General features: G+C 49.2%; 1 protein-coding gene across 1 annotated transcript in view; it reads right to left on the bottom strand.

The window, feature by feature from the left end:
• Positions 1–15176, bottom strand: part of LOC147678579 (alpha-2,8-sialyltransferase 8F-like) — a 165581-nt gene that overhangs the window by 134932 nt on the left and 15473 nt on the right. The window contains exons 2-3 of the mRNA XM_086946603.1: positions 9989–10072; positions 2569–2655 (exon numbers count right to left, since the gene is read on the bottom strand). Of these exons, the coding sequence (XP_086802729.1) occupies positions 2569–2655; positions 9989–10072 (171 nt within the window). The remainder of the gene's footprint in view (positions 1–2568; positions 2656–9988; positions 10073–15176) is intronic.

Here is a 15176-nt window from a genome sequence, read left to right on the forward strand (position 1 = left end):
GGCTTGGACATAACCCTGTTGGCAGTGACCCGCTTGGCATGGCCTATGGGAGGCCCATGCAGTCCTGTGGCAATCCAGGAGTAAGGGCCTCATTGGGTTCCTGTGAGAGGGGAGTCCAGTCAAGAGAGATGTGCCTGCAACTGCTCCACAACAGGTATTAGAAAGCATGGAAAGCGCTTATGGAGACTGGGAATCCCAAAGACTATCCAGCAGATGCCTGTGCACCATAGTGTCGATGGCAAGAGTACACCAACCCTGAAGCAACCACTCTTGCGGCGGAGTGAGTGAGTCAGAGGTGGTGCTGTTGGCAATTCCTCCATGGCCCAATGGTGTGGCATGGGGGATACTGCTTAGTCCACACAGTCCCATGGGAGCCCGGTGAAAAGGTCTTCATGTGAGGCTTGGAAGTGGCCCTGTTGGGAGTGACCTCTTGGCATGGCCTATAAAAGGTCCCACGCAGTCCCGTGGCAATCCAGGGGCATGGGCCTCAGGGGATTCCCTTGCGAGGGGAATCCTAGTAAGAGAAGGAAGCCTGAAGTTGCTCCACCATAGGGCAGCTGGAAGCATTGCGGTATCCGAGGAAGACTCTTCAACAGTTGCATTGACATCATCTGTCCGCGAAGGCATGCCATCCATGGAGCTAGGGCAACTTTAAAGACATATCAACAGCAGAATCCGCTGTTGCTCCAAATGCACCCGCATAGCGAACTTTGTAAATAGACTTCCACACAGTGAGACCAGGTGAGACAGGACACACAGTGCCCGGGTGGACTGTGACAACTTAGACTGGGGAGTGAGGGAATCCGGACTTCATCCACACTGCCATTCGTGCCCAGAGTAGTCTGGTTAAACAATGGTGGCATGCTGTGAAGCCTGGTGTTCCCAGCTCCACCTGACCACTTATCCTGCACTGCAAGTAACCCTGAATAGACTCAGGTGAGTTTTTGTATTGTCTTTTTATTCTCTCCCACGGGTTGGACTCATTGTCCTATTTTTAATAAAGTTTGGGATGGATGTAGTGACCGGCCTCGTCACGGTCTAGTGTTTCCAGATTATGTGTTTCCACCTGCCATTCCTTGATGGCTGGCTTACACACTCACCCCGCACCCATCCATCACAGGTGTCACTGGCCAGGTGACCCTGCTAATAAAAGGGGGTGCGTGCAGGTACCCTGGGCCAGTTCCAGAACCAGTAATGTAGGTTCTGTGTTCTTATTTGTTTCTGCATGAGGGCCTCAGGAGCTGGCCCTTACAGTGGCCAATGAGGAAATGGTGCTGGTTAAGATAAGAGACAATAAACAAAGGTAACTGATCACCAATATTGTATTCCAGAAGAAAGAAATGTCAGGAGAGCTCTCCTCAAGAATCCATGTTTTGCTAAACTTGAGCCTTGCAACACTGAGGCCCCAGCAGGCGCTCAACAGTTACTTAATGCTAATAAAAAGGGGCTCCTGGGTGATTACTTGCCACAGTTCATCTGTTTTCTGTAATTATGAGAGCAGCTAGCTGGGGTCGTGCCCTGTAGCGTCTGCTACCAGACTCTGGAGGTCGGGCAGATAAAAAAAGAAAACCTAAACTAAAGAAAAACCACTTACCTGAAACGGATGCGGCTTCTCCTTTGTCCACTGTCCCGCCGACATCATCCTGTACTCAGCAGCAGGTAGCATCCGCCCTCCCAGCCTCCCCATAGCCAATCACAACGCTACAATGCAGCGTTGTGATTGGGCTGAGCGCCGTAGATCGGCGCTCAAGAGGGTACTGGGAGGGTTTGCATGTTCCTCACCTGGCTGCGTAATGCAGCCTGTTTGGGGACATGCAAAGTGCGAAGGACAGCTTGGGGCGGCCTGAGAGGGTCGGCCAAGCAGTCATGCGCACTTCAGAAGTGAAACCTACTCTTCTCCCTACTCCACCAGCGCTGCCCCACCTGAGAGCCACTGACGTATTTAGGAAAAATAAAACAATAATAACAATAGTTATTATCATTTTTTATTTTTTTTTTTCAGTGGGGCGACGCTCCTCTGCCTTAGTGGAGGAGCCGCCACTGGTCGTGCCTGGCTGTATTGCCCAGTGTAAGGTCACAGACATTGTCTACACCTGAGGAACTTGTTTAAAACTGTGAGGAGTTAGCAGTAGTCATTGAGAATAAAATCTGATATGTGATCATTCCTGCCTCCCAGGTTTAGTGCAGACTCTTCCTGTAGGCGAAGTGACGCGTCAAGCGTGTTCGGAGACCAGATATGGCAACAGGTTTGACTGGTGGTGGCTTACAGGGTTCCAAAGTGTTGGAGCACACACTGATGTCTGTTTTGTGTCGATTTGTAATCCCTCCTGAGTGTGCCTTCAATAGAAGTGATTTAAACCATAATCTGTGTTAAATAGCATACACACATATTCCCATTCTACCTGCCCTTTGCCCTAGGGCTACTCAATGCCACTTCACTTTCTCTTGTAAAGCTACTGTTGCCAAACAATACAGTACATAAAGGATCAAATGCTAATGCGCTTAGTATCTTTACTTCCAGTATCAACAATGAACTCTGCTCTGCTTTTCTAAATTGTTTCTTGGCACCTGTAGTGGTTGATCTTCTCCTTGTCTTCATGCCAGGGGCATCTCAGCATCGCTGCCACATCCTGCATTAGGGTTTTTTCATCAAACCTATAAGTGATCGAAACGAAGTGAGAAATGAATGAAGTACAAAGCATATTCAAAGTTCATAGTCTAGGCTCCTTCTTTTTCACTCCCTGTTTTTAGGCCCAGTGTTAGCCAAGAACTTTTAATTTACTAACATGATATGTACAATATACATATTTATAGCAGTTTTCGTCCAGCGCTCTGCATTCATCGGTCTGTTGTGTCATTCACATTTTCTTCCACCCGCTACAGAATACAGCAGTGGGTCAGCCCACTTCAGCTAATGGATCAATTCAATGAGAGTAATGATATTCTGCTCTTTCACCAGGTGCACGTCCGCACACAAAGAAGTTCCCTTGAGGGCCAGGTAACACTATGGCAATGTGTGCTTTTTGAGACTGGAAAACACACAACTGTCAAGGTATTTTTGCTATATATGTGCGAGCCTCGAAGCTCCCCCAACTAAAAGAAATTAGAAAAACCATGACAAAACAAGTCCTGCAAAGTTAAGATGCCAGCAGACAGCACCTAGTCCATTGGCTTTTTCAATGCTTGTTTAATTTCTCAGTCTAGGTCCTTCCTAGTAAAGGCTATTTATATTAATAGATATTGGGGACCCACAAGCTGGGTTGGCCTACATCTGGGCTGCTCGGTCGAGACCATTCCGACTCACTCTGATGACATCCAGTGTGTTCTTTTGTCTTGGCCTAACTCCAACAAATATGCCATCGTGAATGTATATTCACGGCCAATTAGCGTTGCCAACGAGTCGAAAACTATCGAAGAGTTGTCATCTTTTCTCGGGTCTCTCAGTCAGGATGTACATTATCTGGTCGCCGGGGACCTAAATTGTCATTATGAGCCACTTAGTGGCCTAAATGAGGGTGTCTTGTCGGGTGAGGATGAATACTTGGGAATTCCGCGCTCCCAGTCTCCACATCCGAAGTCCTGGTCTCCATTGGCTATCCAGATTACCACCTTAACTCTGAACAATTGTTTAAGGGCCTGCAACGGTCGCACGCCATCTGACACTCCGTCCAACTGCACCTTTAATAAAAGGGGCCACGAATCTAGATTAGATTATATTATGGTGGAGATGTCCCTATGGCCAAAGGTCATTGACTTTGAGGTATTATCTAGGGCGGACAGTGATCATAATGCCCTGACTCTGAAGCTAGAGTGCCCACGGCCTAGGGTAAATGGAAGGGAATCCGACTTGGAAGTGCCAGAAGGGCTGGCCTTAACTAATAACAGGTGCAGAGTTAAGTGGGATAAGCTGGCTGTATCACGGGACGCACTGCCCAAATTATATAGCGCAGTAGTACCTTTGCTTGAGAAAGTGGCTCTCTTAACCTCTCAGCACATGGCTCCGGATTTTAATGATAATTTGTCATGCGTGCATCAGGACCTAGTAACCTGTCTATTAGAATTTTTCAATCCCCCGGCTTCCAAAAGAAAACGTAGGGTGCCCGTATCCACGTGGTACAACGCTCCATGCAAGAAGGCCAAAGCAGAACTAATTGGGGCCATTAAAGATGGAAGAGATAAAACTAATATTCGCACCTTAAGATCACACTATAAAGAAATAATGAATCATGCGAGGATGGAATGGGACATGGACAAATGGTCGAATCTGTCGTCCTCATTAGACTCCAGAGATTCACGCAGATTCTGGGCAATAGTCAGCACAGGGTCAGGAGAGCCTAGATCTGCAATTGAGCCAAACATAGCGGCGGAGGTCTGGGAGCTCCATTTTAAGACCCTATATGCTGCACCCGCAGGTGTAGGAAGCCCGTTAATTCAAAAATTCCAGCAGGGTGAACGTGGTGAGCAGGAATTCTCTGTTGAGGAAGTTTATGCTGCTATCGGGAAGCTGGCCACGGGCAAGGCCCCTGGCCTAGATAGGCTCCCCGGTGACCTATTCAGGGACCAACCGCTGATCTGGGCCCCCTATCTCTGTGTCCTTTTCAATGCGATTTTGGCGGGCATGGAGATACCGGGGACATGGTTGGGAGCAGAGATTGTTCCAATCTTTAAGAAGGGCTCTCCTCTGCTACCGACCAATTATAGGCCCATTAGCCTTATAGATGTCCCTCAAAACATTTTCTCCCGACTAATCCTAGATCGACTACAGGAATGGATCGAGGAGCATGATATCCTCAGTCCTTACCAGGCTTGATTTAGGAAAAAAACTTCAACTGTGGACCAGATTTTCAGTCTCATAATGTTATTCTGGAAGACAGCAACATTAGAGGGTGGCAGCCTCTATATGGTCTTCGTGGACCTTCGGTCCGTGTTTGACCTAGTACCCAGGGACAAACTGTGGGCGGTGCTCCTGGATATGGGTGTTCCAGACGCTCTATTGGTGGTCCTTATCAGGCTGCACACGCAAAACTACGCACAGGTTAGATGTGGGAGGGATGGGGTGCTGTCGCCCAGATTCCCAGTCTCCAGGGGGGTTAGGCAGGGGTGCGTTCTGGCACCAACGCTGTTCTGCCTTTATGTAAATGGTGTTATATAACGACGCAGCCAGATTGGCAAGCAGGAGGGTGCCAGCGATAATGTTCGCAGACAACACCCTCCTGCTTTCCAAGTCCCCACTGGGGATACAGCGAGTGCTGGATGGCTTTACTAACTTTTGCCGTTCCCGCGGACTGGAGATCAATGTTGATAAGACCAAATTCATGATCTTCAGTCCGCCGGCACGCACCCGCCCATCACCGCTCCTGGGTATGGTCAGACTGGAGAGGGTACAGACTTTCCAATACTTGGGGGTGACGATAAATGAAAATCTTTCCTGGGGTCCCCAACAGGTGAAATCCCAACTTAAACTAACTCAACTAGCGGGTGGAATCCTCAAAATGTCTAACACATCCACATTTAAGCCAGTCAGCCCGGCACTGGAGATCTACAAAGTGAAGGCAAGGGCGTCAGCCCTCTACGGTGGGGAACTATGGGGCAACTATTGCGGGCCTAAAATTGCTAATGTGGAAAATAGGTTTATGAGGCAGTTATTGGCCCTCCCTCAAAGTACCCCTCTACTTCCACTGAGATTGGATCTAGGACTGAGTTCTATCCAGGATGAGTTAGCTTTGAAACCTTTAAGGTTCTGGCGCAGGTTATGGATAACTCCAGAACTGTCCAATTACAGGTCCGAACTGAGAGATGTCCTGAGCCATGGGAGTGCAGCAAAAATCCCCTGGCTTGCTTTTGTGAAAAATGAACTGGGGAAAATAGGACTACCAGATCTCTGGTATGACCCAGAACAGGCATGTAGGGGGGTCCCAGGCAAAACGCTTGCTAAGCTATTTATGGACCATAAACAGAGTAGATGGTTGCATGACTCCAAAGTTGGTTCCTTGACAACAACTTTCTTTGAGATCAAGGATTCCTATGCTTTCGAGGAGTTTTTAAATGTTATCTATCCAGTAGGAGCAAGGAAGCTATACATCCAATGGAGGTACAAAAGGGGGTGGTGATGGACGGAGCATCTGAATCAATCAAACACTCACACCCAGTCAAAAGATCTGGGTTTAATCCATCACCGTTCTTTAGCCCACTCTGCCACCCCAGTTCAGACATGGCTATATGCAAATCAGTCTGACCCTGTGCCTCATGGGAACAGTCCGGCCCGAACTGCCAAGCCATGTCTTCCCTGGACCGGAAACAAGCTTCCGCGGACCGGTTTCTGGCATTCCAGCCGTCTTCAGCCCGGCTTGCTTGAATCCAGTGGCAAAGTGAGCAAGGGACTCACGTCTGAGCATACCCTGCCACACTTATGGCGGCCAAAAGCGGTACAAAAGGGGGTGATGATGGACGGAGCATCTGAATCAATCAAACACTCACACCCAGTCAAAAGATCTGGGTTTAATCCATCACCGTTCTTTAGCCCACTCTGCCACCCCAGTTCAGACATGGCTATATGCAAATCAGTCTGACCCTGTGCCTCATGGGAACAGTCCGGCCCGAACTGCCAAGCCATGTCTTCCCTGGACCGGAAACAAGCTTCCGAGGACCGGTTTCTGGCATTCCAGCCGTCTTCAGCCCGGCTTGCTTGAATCCAGTGGCAAAGTGAGCAAGGGACTCACGTCTGAGCATACCCTGCCACACTTATGGCGGCCAAAAGCGGTACAAAAGGGGGTGGTGATGGACGGAGCATCTGAATCAATCAAACACTCACACCCAGTCAAAAGATCTGGGTTTAATCCATCACCGTTCTTTAGCCCACTCTGCCACCCCAGTTCAGACATGGCTATATGCAAATCAGTCTGACCCTGTGCCTCATGGGAACAGTCCGGCCCGAACTGCCAAGCCATGTCTTCCCTGGACCGGAAACAAGCTTCAGAGGACCGGTTTCTGGCATTCCAGCCGTCTTCAGCCCGGCTTGCTTGAATCCAGTGGCAAAGTGAGCAAGGGACTCACGTCTGAGCATACCCGGCCACACTTATGGTGGCCAAAAGCGGTACAAAAGGGGGTGGTGATGGACGGAGCATCTGAATCAATCAAACACTCACACCCAGTCAAAAGATCTGGGTTTAATCCATCACCGTTCTTTAGCCCACTCTGCCACCCCAGTTCAGACATGGCTATATGCAAATCAGTCTGACCCTGTGCCTCATGGGAACAGTCCGGCCCGAACTGCCAAGCCATGTCTTCCCTGGACCGGAAACAAGCTTCCGAGGACCGGTTTCTGGCATTCCAGCCGTCTTCAGCCCGGCTTGCTTAAATCGAGTGGCAAAGTGAGCAAGGGACTCACGTCTGAGCATACCCTGCCACACTTATGGCGGCCAAAAGCGGTACAAAAGGGGGTGGTGATGGACGGAGCATCTGAATCAATCAAACACTCACACCCAGTCAAAAGATCTGGGTTTAATCCATCACCGTTCTTTAGCCCACTCTGCCACCCCAGTTCAGACATGGCTATATGCAAATCAGTCTGACCCTGTGCCTCATGGGAACAGTCTGGCCGGACTGCCAAGCCATGTCTTCCCTGGACCGGAAACAAGCTTCCGAGGACCGGTTTCTGGCATTCCAGCCGTCTTCAGCCCGGCTTGCTTGAATCCAGTGGCAGAGTGAGCAAGGGACTCACGTCTGAGCATACCCTGCCACACTTATGGAGGCCAAAAGCGGTACCACCCCCTTTTGTACCACTTTTGGCCACCATAAGTGTGGCAGGGTATGCTCAGACGTGAGTCCCTTGCTCACTTTGCCACTGGATTCAAGCAAGCCGGGCTGAAGACGGCTGGAATGCCAGAAACTGGTCCTCGGAAGCTTGTTTCCGGTCCAGGGAAGACATGGCTTGGCAGTTCGGGCTGGACTGTTCCCATGAGGCACAGGGTCAGACTGATTTGCATATAGCCATGTCTGAACTGGGGTGGCAGAGTGGGCTAAAAAACGGTGATGGATTAAACCCAGATCTTTTTTCCTGGGTGTGAGTGTTTGATTGATTTAGATGCTCCGTCCATCACCACCCCCTTTTGTACCACTTTTGGCCGCCATTAGTGTGGCAGGGTATGCTCAGACTTGAGTCCCTTGCTCACTTTGCCACTGGATTCAAGCAAGCCGGGCTGAAGACGGCTGGAATGCCAGAAACTGGTCCTCGGAAGCTTGTTTCCGGTCCAGGGAAGACATGGCTTGGCAGTTCGGGCTGGACTGTTCCCATGAGGCACAGGGTCAGACTGATTTGCATATAGCCATGTCTGAACTGGGGTGGCAGAGTGGGCTAAAGAACGGTGATGGACTAAACCCAGATTTTTTGACTGGGTGTGAGTGTTTGATTGATTCAGATGCTCCGTCCATCACCACCCCCTTTTGTACCACTTTTGGCCGCTATAAGTGTGGCAGGGTATGCTCAGACGTGAGTCCCTTGCTCACTTTGCCACTGGATTCAAGCAAGCCGGGCTGAAGACGGCTGGAATGCCAGAAACTGGTCCTCGGAAGCTTGTTTCCGGTCCAGGAAAGACATGGATTGGCAGTTCGGGCTGGACTGTTCCCATGAGGCACAGGGTCAGACTGATTTGCATATAGCCAAGTCTGAACTGGGGTGGCAGAGTGGGCTAAAGAACGGTGATGGATTAAACCCAGATCTTTTGACTGGGTGTGAGTGTTTGATTGATTCAGATGCTCCGTCCATCACCACCCCCTTTTGTACCACTTTTGGCCGCCATAAGTGTGGCATGGTATGCTCAGACGTGAGTCCCTTGCTCACTTTGACACTGGATTCAAGCAAGCCGGGCTGAAGACGGCTGGAATGCCAGAAACTGGTCCTCGGAAGCTTGTTTCCGGTCCAGGGAAGACATGGCTTGCAGTTTGGGCTGGACTGTTCCCATGAGGCACAGGGTCAGACTGATTTGCATATAGCCATGTCTGAACTGGGGTGGCAGAGTGGGCTAAAGAATGGTGATGGATTAAACCCAGATCTTTTGACTGGGTGTGAGTGTTTGATTGATTCAGATGCTCCGTCCATCACCACCCCCTTTTATACATCCAATGGAGGCATGGGACACTACCTCTAGGATCATTTGTAGGCAAGTGGTCGAAAACCACGAGCGAATCATGTCCAGGGTGTGGGGCGATAGAGGAGGGTGAATTGCACATCCTCTTCTTTTGCCCCGCCTATAGAAAAGCCAGAAAGTACTGGCTAATACCCATATGCAAGAACATGGGATTTGATAAATGCCTGGCTGCAATGAGAGTGTTTAAGACCGACACATCCCCTCACATAGTCTTCGCACTGTCCAAGTTCCTCTTCGCAATGTGGTCCAAAAGATGCTCCCTCATTACAGCGGCACCAAGAGGCGATTTTATACTCTGATTCTGTTTGTGATCATATATCATGTGTTTTAATTTATTCTTTTTAAACCTGTTTTTATGCAATGAGAATTTTCTGGTGGCATAACTGTTTTTACTGCAATCTTTTATGACTGATAAAATGTCGAAATAAAGATTTGAAAATTGAAAAATAGATATTGGAGGGAGAAAGCCAGCACTGATTCATCTAGTCTCTCCATGTCTTCACTTTGTCAAAAGCTGTAGTCACCTCTATAGGTTCACCACAGTACCTGAGTTTACTCACAAGTTTTATAACAGGAAAAGTGAAATTACGTTTTATTATGCAGGATGTTCTCCAACAAGAGAATCTTTCAGTCTTCTGTTCCCACGTGTCCCAAATTATCAGTGTTAATCAGCCAAGCCTCGGAGAGGCTACAAAAAGGCGGGACTTTCACTCATTCCCCCATATCCAAACACTGAACTAGTCTTTTTTCGAGTCTATCACACCCAGGTACTGCAGGCTCACCCAACCCCAACAGCCATCTGAGTAACCATGTAGAAGGATGTAGAACCATATAGTACTCACTTTGTTGTCAATGACAGGGCAGTGAGATTCTTAGTTAGTGTTGTGCACGCGTCCTTCGAAAGTTTTTCTCTTACTTCCTCTGACCTGGAAAAAAGAAAACACACAGACAGCTTACAGCTCCCAATCATAGCACAGGTTTTAGAGTAAAAATGGTACACAGGTACAAACAGATGTTCAAATGTAGGACTGTACTAGATTCCAAACGATAAAACATATCAGAAAAATTCCTTTTTAAAAGTGACTGCTTGATCATCTGCTTCTTACCTTTTGAACCAGGTTCAATAGTACATATATTCATGGTAAGGTTGTACGAGTAAGTTTGGGCAGTTTTAAATCAAATGAACAATCTGATGGTCAAGGGAGTCTGAAGACTTTGGGTCAACTGGAAGCTGAAATTGAATATGAATAGAGGTGACATTTACTGATGTCTGCAGGTCTGAGACCAATTGAGAAATTATGACATTGAATGGGAGAGATTGATGGATCTGATAGAGACGTCTAGCCGCAGATGCCTTATCCCCAGGCGTCAGACTGGATCCGGAAAGCTTTTCCGCAGCAGCACCTCTGCGTGCCGGGGGGGGGGGGAGGGGAGGGGGGAGGGGGGAGGGGGGGCGCTGCCCGGCTCCGCCCTGTCGTCTTCCACGGACATGACGTTAGCAGAGTTTTATATGCCCCTCCCACCGCGCTGACGTCAATTTTCTTCTTTTCCGCATCCGAGCGCGGATCCTGGAAAACCAGCAGTTCCTTGGCCTGGTTTGTGGGCCTTCTATGACACCCTCGGTGTCGTGGGAACAGTGTGTAATGCCTTCCGGATTTAAGGCTTGGGAAGCTTGTGTGCATCAGATGTCTGGAAATGACCTGCACCTCATTTGTATGTGGTGCCTCGGCGTGCACCACATCTCCAAGGACTGTGACGCCTGTCAGAGGATGAAACCAAAGTCCTTGAGGAAGCGTCGCATGAAGTTTCTGGCCGAGCAGGTGTCTGGTCCCGCTCACTCCCGTCGCTGCTCTATTCCTTCTTCGGGCTCATTCCCGAGGTCTCTCCTGCGACTGCCGTGCGACAACAGGTAAGCGTAAGCACAGGCGTCGCTTACGGAGATCTTCATTTACTGTCCCTGCCGCTGCTACCCAATCCTCTTGCACTGCGCCAGGTGAAGGCACACAGCAGCCTCATTCTCTGTACCCACTACCCACCCTTTCCGGGTGTTGGGGCAACGCGAGCCCAAATGGAGGATTATTCAAAGGCACTCCAGGCTTGTTTTGAGTAGCCCCCTCTCCCTGGTGCACCTTCGGGTCCCACAGAGGTAGCTGGCACTCATGTCGGGTCTTCTTCTGCTGACGTTTCACCGGCACTGGCTGTGTGCGTTGACTCCGATTCCAGAGCCGACGCGACACCACCGAGCCAGGGCCCAGAGCTCAGCCCATCCCGGCAGTCAGCGCATAGCCCTGTGCGGCTTCCTGCGCCGACGTCGGATGTGGCGCCGGCGACGCCCGGGTCGAAGTCTGGGCTTACACCACGCTCGGCGCCGTTTCCGGCGCCTCGTGCTCCCTCCAAGCAGGTTGCAGTGGGATCGGCGTCGGTTGGCGTCCAAGTCCAGTCCTCTGTGGAGGTCGTCGACATTGAGGTGACTCCGTTGTGGTTTCGATCGACGCCGGTGCCGGATTCGAGTCCGCTTCCCTTGGTGCTTGCTCCCCCCGATTCCTTGGGCGTCAGTGGGTCTCCACCACGGCGTCCGTCGATGCTACTATTTACGCCTCCTCGCTTGGAACCTGATGTTTCCCTGAACTACCCTGATCAAGGAGCCTGGGTGCAAGAACCCTGTGTTGCCTGGCCTTCGGGTCAGTCTCCGGCTCCTCCACTGCTCATGTCAATTGGTAGAATTAGCCTTCAACCGTGTCCTACTGACAGTTTGTTATCTCTACACGGATGGCAACTGAGTCTAGTGCTGCCTTCGCGCGCGCTATTCATGGGGCTGCTGCTGTGCTTGGCTTTCAGCCTCCTATGGTGCCTCTTCTCTCTGATCCTTTCTTAGATCTGCTCCATTTGAAGCCTATCGAAGTAGAACCTTTGCTGCCCTTCGGAGACTCTTTACTAGATATCCTGCGTGGCATATGGTCCAGACCCTCTTCAGGTGACCCTGTTGATCTGGCTATTGCTCGTAGACAACGCCCTGCCCCAGGTGATCCTCATTGTCTGTCTCTTCACCCAACAGTTCAGGGACTGGTTGTTCAGGCAGCTTTTAATTTACAGTCCTCACCCTCTTTGCCCCTGTTACCTCCCACCAGGGAATCTAGTTGTCTGGATGATTGTGGTTGCCGGCTTTTTGCCTCTGCCAGCGCTGGCATTCGGGCTTTAAATACGGCCTGTGTGTTTTCACGAGCATCCTCCTCTCTTTGGGACTCAGTTGCTCACCTTCTCCCTTCTATTACAGAAGGTCCACGAACAGAATTACTTTGTCTACTGCTTCATGGTAGAAGCATGGCACAGTTCTTCCTTTGGTCATCCCAGGATGCAACTGACTCTATGGGACAGGTGCTTGCTCGCACTGTGGCTTTACGCCGCCATGCTTGGATGCGCTAAATCTTTAAAAGTCTTGACTTACGAACCTGGGGTCCTATCACCATAATGTGAGATTTGGAAAAATGTGTCCTTAAGTCAAGTGTGTCCATAAAAGAAACAAAAGAAATAAGTAGATAATCCAAAACCAAAGCAGTCCTAGCAATAAGGATGGCATTGTCCGCATAAAGCAATACCAAGATGGACTGATTGCCAATCTGCGGCACATCTGCACCACACTCAATTAATGCACCCCCAAATTGTAACTATAGAGGGTAAAAAGTAAGTGGGACAATATACATCCTTGACGGACACCCAGTATTACCGCATTACACCAGTGCATTACCCCGTACCCCAAAGCAAGCAGAAGCAGACAAATTAAAATGGAGACAGTGTGAAAGAGAAACTAAATTAATTTCCACCCCAAGCCGCACCACAATATCCCACAGTTTGTCTCTATTAACACTATCAAAAGCAGTGCTCAAATCCATGAAGGCCAGATGTAACGCGCCTTGTTTGACCACAGTATATTTGTAGCTAATCAAATACAAATTGAGACATTCCCTAAGCAAGTCCGAAACCCATACTGGACATCACATAGAATGCAACTTTCAGCAGCCCAGTTCACAGCTTGTTCAAAACTACTGAACCAACGATCTTAACAACAGAACAAATCAAGGAAATAGGGCAGTAGCATTTGGGGTCGGTCCGACTACCCTTTTAAAAAAAACTGGACTATAACCGAATGGGACCAAGAATTAGTTATGGAATGTTTGGCCACTTTATTTAGATAGAGGGTGGTCAAAGGCCTCTACCCTCCTACATGTGTGCTGATGTCTTCTGGGAAAGGTAGATTGCATTCCCAAATAGCTAGAAGCCCACGTCCTGAGAAAAGTTCAAGCACTTTTTGGTGCCAGAGGAAAGCGTCATGAGACGCATACTGCTTCTGTACTCCTCCTAGCATGGTGAAGACGTGCAGATCTGATGTCGCTGGAAGCCGTGAGTGGAGAGAAACCACTGAGGAGAGAGAGGTAAGTGTCATTTTTTGGGTCGTGCAGGGGGTAGTCTTTTAGGTTGTAGGGTTGTGTTTGAGTAGTGTAGAGTAGTGTATTTGAGTTTAGGGTAGTGTTGGGGTCGTGAAGTGTAGTGTTGGAGAGTAGGGACAGGAGTAGGGGATCTGGGAGGGATGTGCAGAGGGTAGTGTTTTAGGGTCGTGTTGTAGTGTAGTGTAGTGTTTTAGGGTTAGGAGTAGTGTAGGGGCATGCAGGGTAGTGTTTGAGTGTAGGAGAAGGACTGGTGGAAGGGGGGTGGTCGTGTAGGGGTAGTATATTAGGGTTTAGGGTAGTGCAGTGTTGTTTAAGTAGTGAAGGGTACTGAAGTGTTTGTGGGTTTTGGGTAGTGAAGGGTACTGAAGTGTTTGCGGGTTTTGGGTAGTGAAGGGTACTGAAGTGTTTGCGGGTTTTGGGTAGTGAAGGGTACTGAAGTGTTTGCGGGTTTTGGGTAGTGAAGGGTACTGAAGTGTTTGCGGTACTGAAGTGTTTGCGGGTTTTGGGTAGTGAAGGGTACTGAAGTGTTTGCGGGTTTTGGGTAGTGAAGGGTACTGAAGTGTTTGTGGGTTTTGGGTAGTGAAGGGTACTGAAGTGTTTGCGGTACTGAAGTGTTTGCGGGTTTTGGGTAGTGAAGGGTACTGAAGTGTTTGCGGGTTTTGGGTAGTGAAGGGTACTGAAGTGTTTGCGGGTTTTGGGTAGTGAAGGGTACTGAAGTGTTTGCGGGTTTTGGGTAGTGAAGGGTACTGGAATGTTTGCGGTACTGAAGTGTTTGCGGGTTTTGGGTAGTGAAGGGTACTGAAGTGTTTGCGGGTTTTGGGTAGTGAAGGGTACTGAAGTGTTTGTGGGTTTTGGGTAGTGAAGGGTACTGAAGTGTTTGCAGGTTTTGGGTAGTGAAGGGTACTGAAGTGTTTGCGGGTTTTGGGTAGTGAAGGGTACTGAAGTGTTTGCGGGTTTTGGGTAGTGAAGGGTACTGAAGTGTTTGCGGTACTGAAGTGTTTGCGGGTTTTGGGTAGTGAAGGGTACTGAAGTGTTTGCGGGTTTTGGGTAGTGAAGGGTACTGAAGTGTTTGTGGGTTTTGGGTAGTGTTGTTTCACAGGGGATAGGTTACTATTACGATTATTTTATGATTTTATTTTAAGACTTTATCAAGAGGTAGTTTATGGCTTCTAAAGGTTTGGGTTGACTGGGGTCGGTGTTGCCAGAGTAGATGTTTTGTTGGAAAAATGAGATCTCTTCACAGCATGAGAATGCGTCTACGCTGGAGCTTATTCAGTCATATGATGCGTTTTTTGTGGTCATGTCAAGTTGTTCCTTCGGGTTCAATCCATCGCGCCATTTTCTATCAGAGAAGGTCATTTCAGGTGGAGTTGTGTTGTCTGTTGTATCGCGGTGACCCTTCGTCCAGAACGAAGCTTTGGGAGCGCTTCCCAAAACTTGCCAAGTAAAACAGCCAACTAACACCGACTATGGTTTACCGCAGGTGCCGGCCTGTTTTCATTTGTTTAACTTTTCTCACGTGTGAAGTGCCGCCTTTAATATTCATCTGCTCCGGGGAGCCTGGGTACCTAGAGCCTCCAGGACA

The sequence above is a fragment of the Lissotriton vulgaris genome, chromosome 12 (genome assembly GCF_964263255.1).
Source record: "Lissotriton vulgaris chromosome 12, aLisVul1.2, whole genome shotgun sequence".
In the NCBI taxonomy this organism is placed as follows: Eukaryota; Metazoa; Chordata; class Amphibia; order Caudata; family Salamandridae; genus Lissotriton; species Lissotriton vulgaris.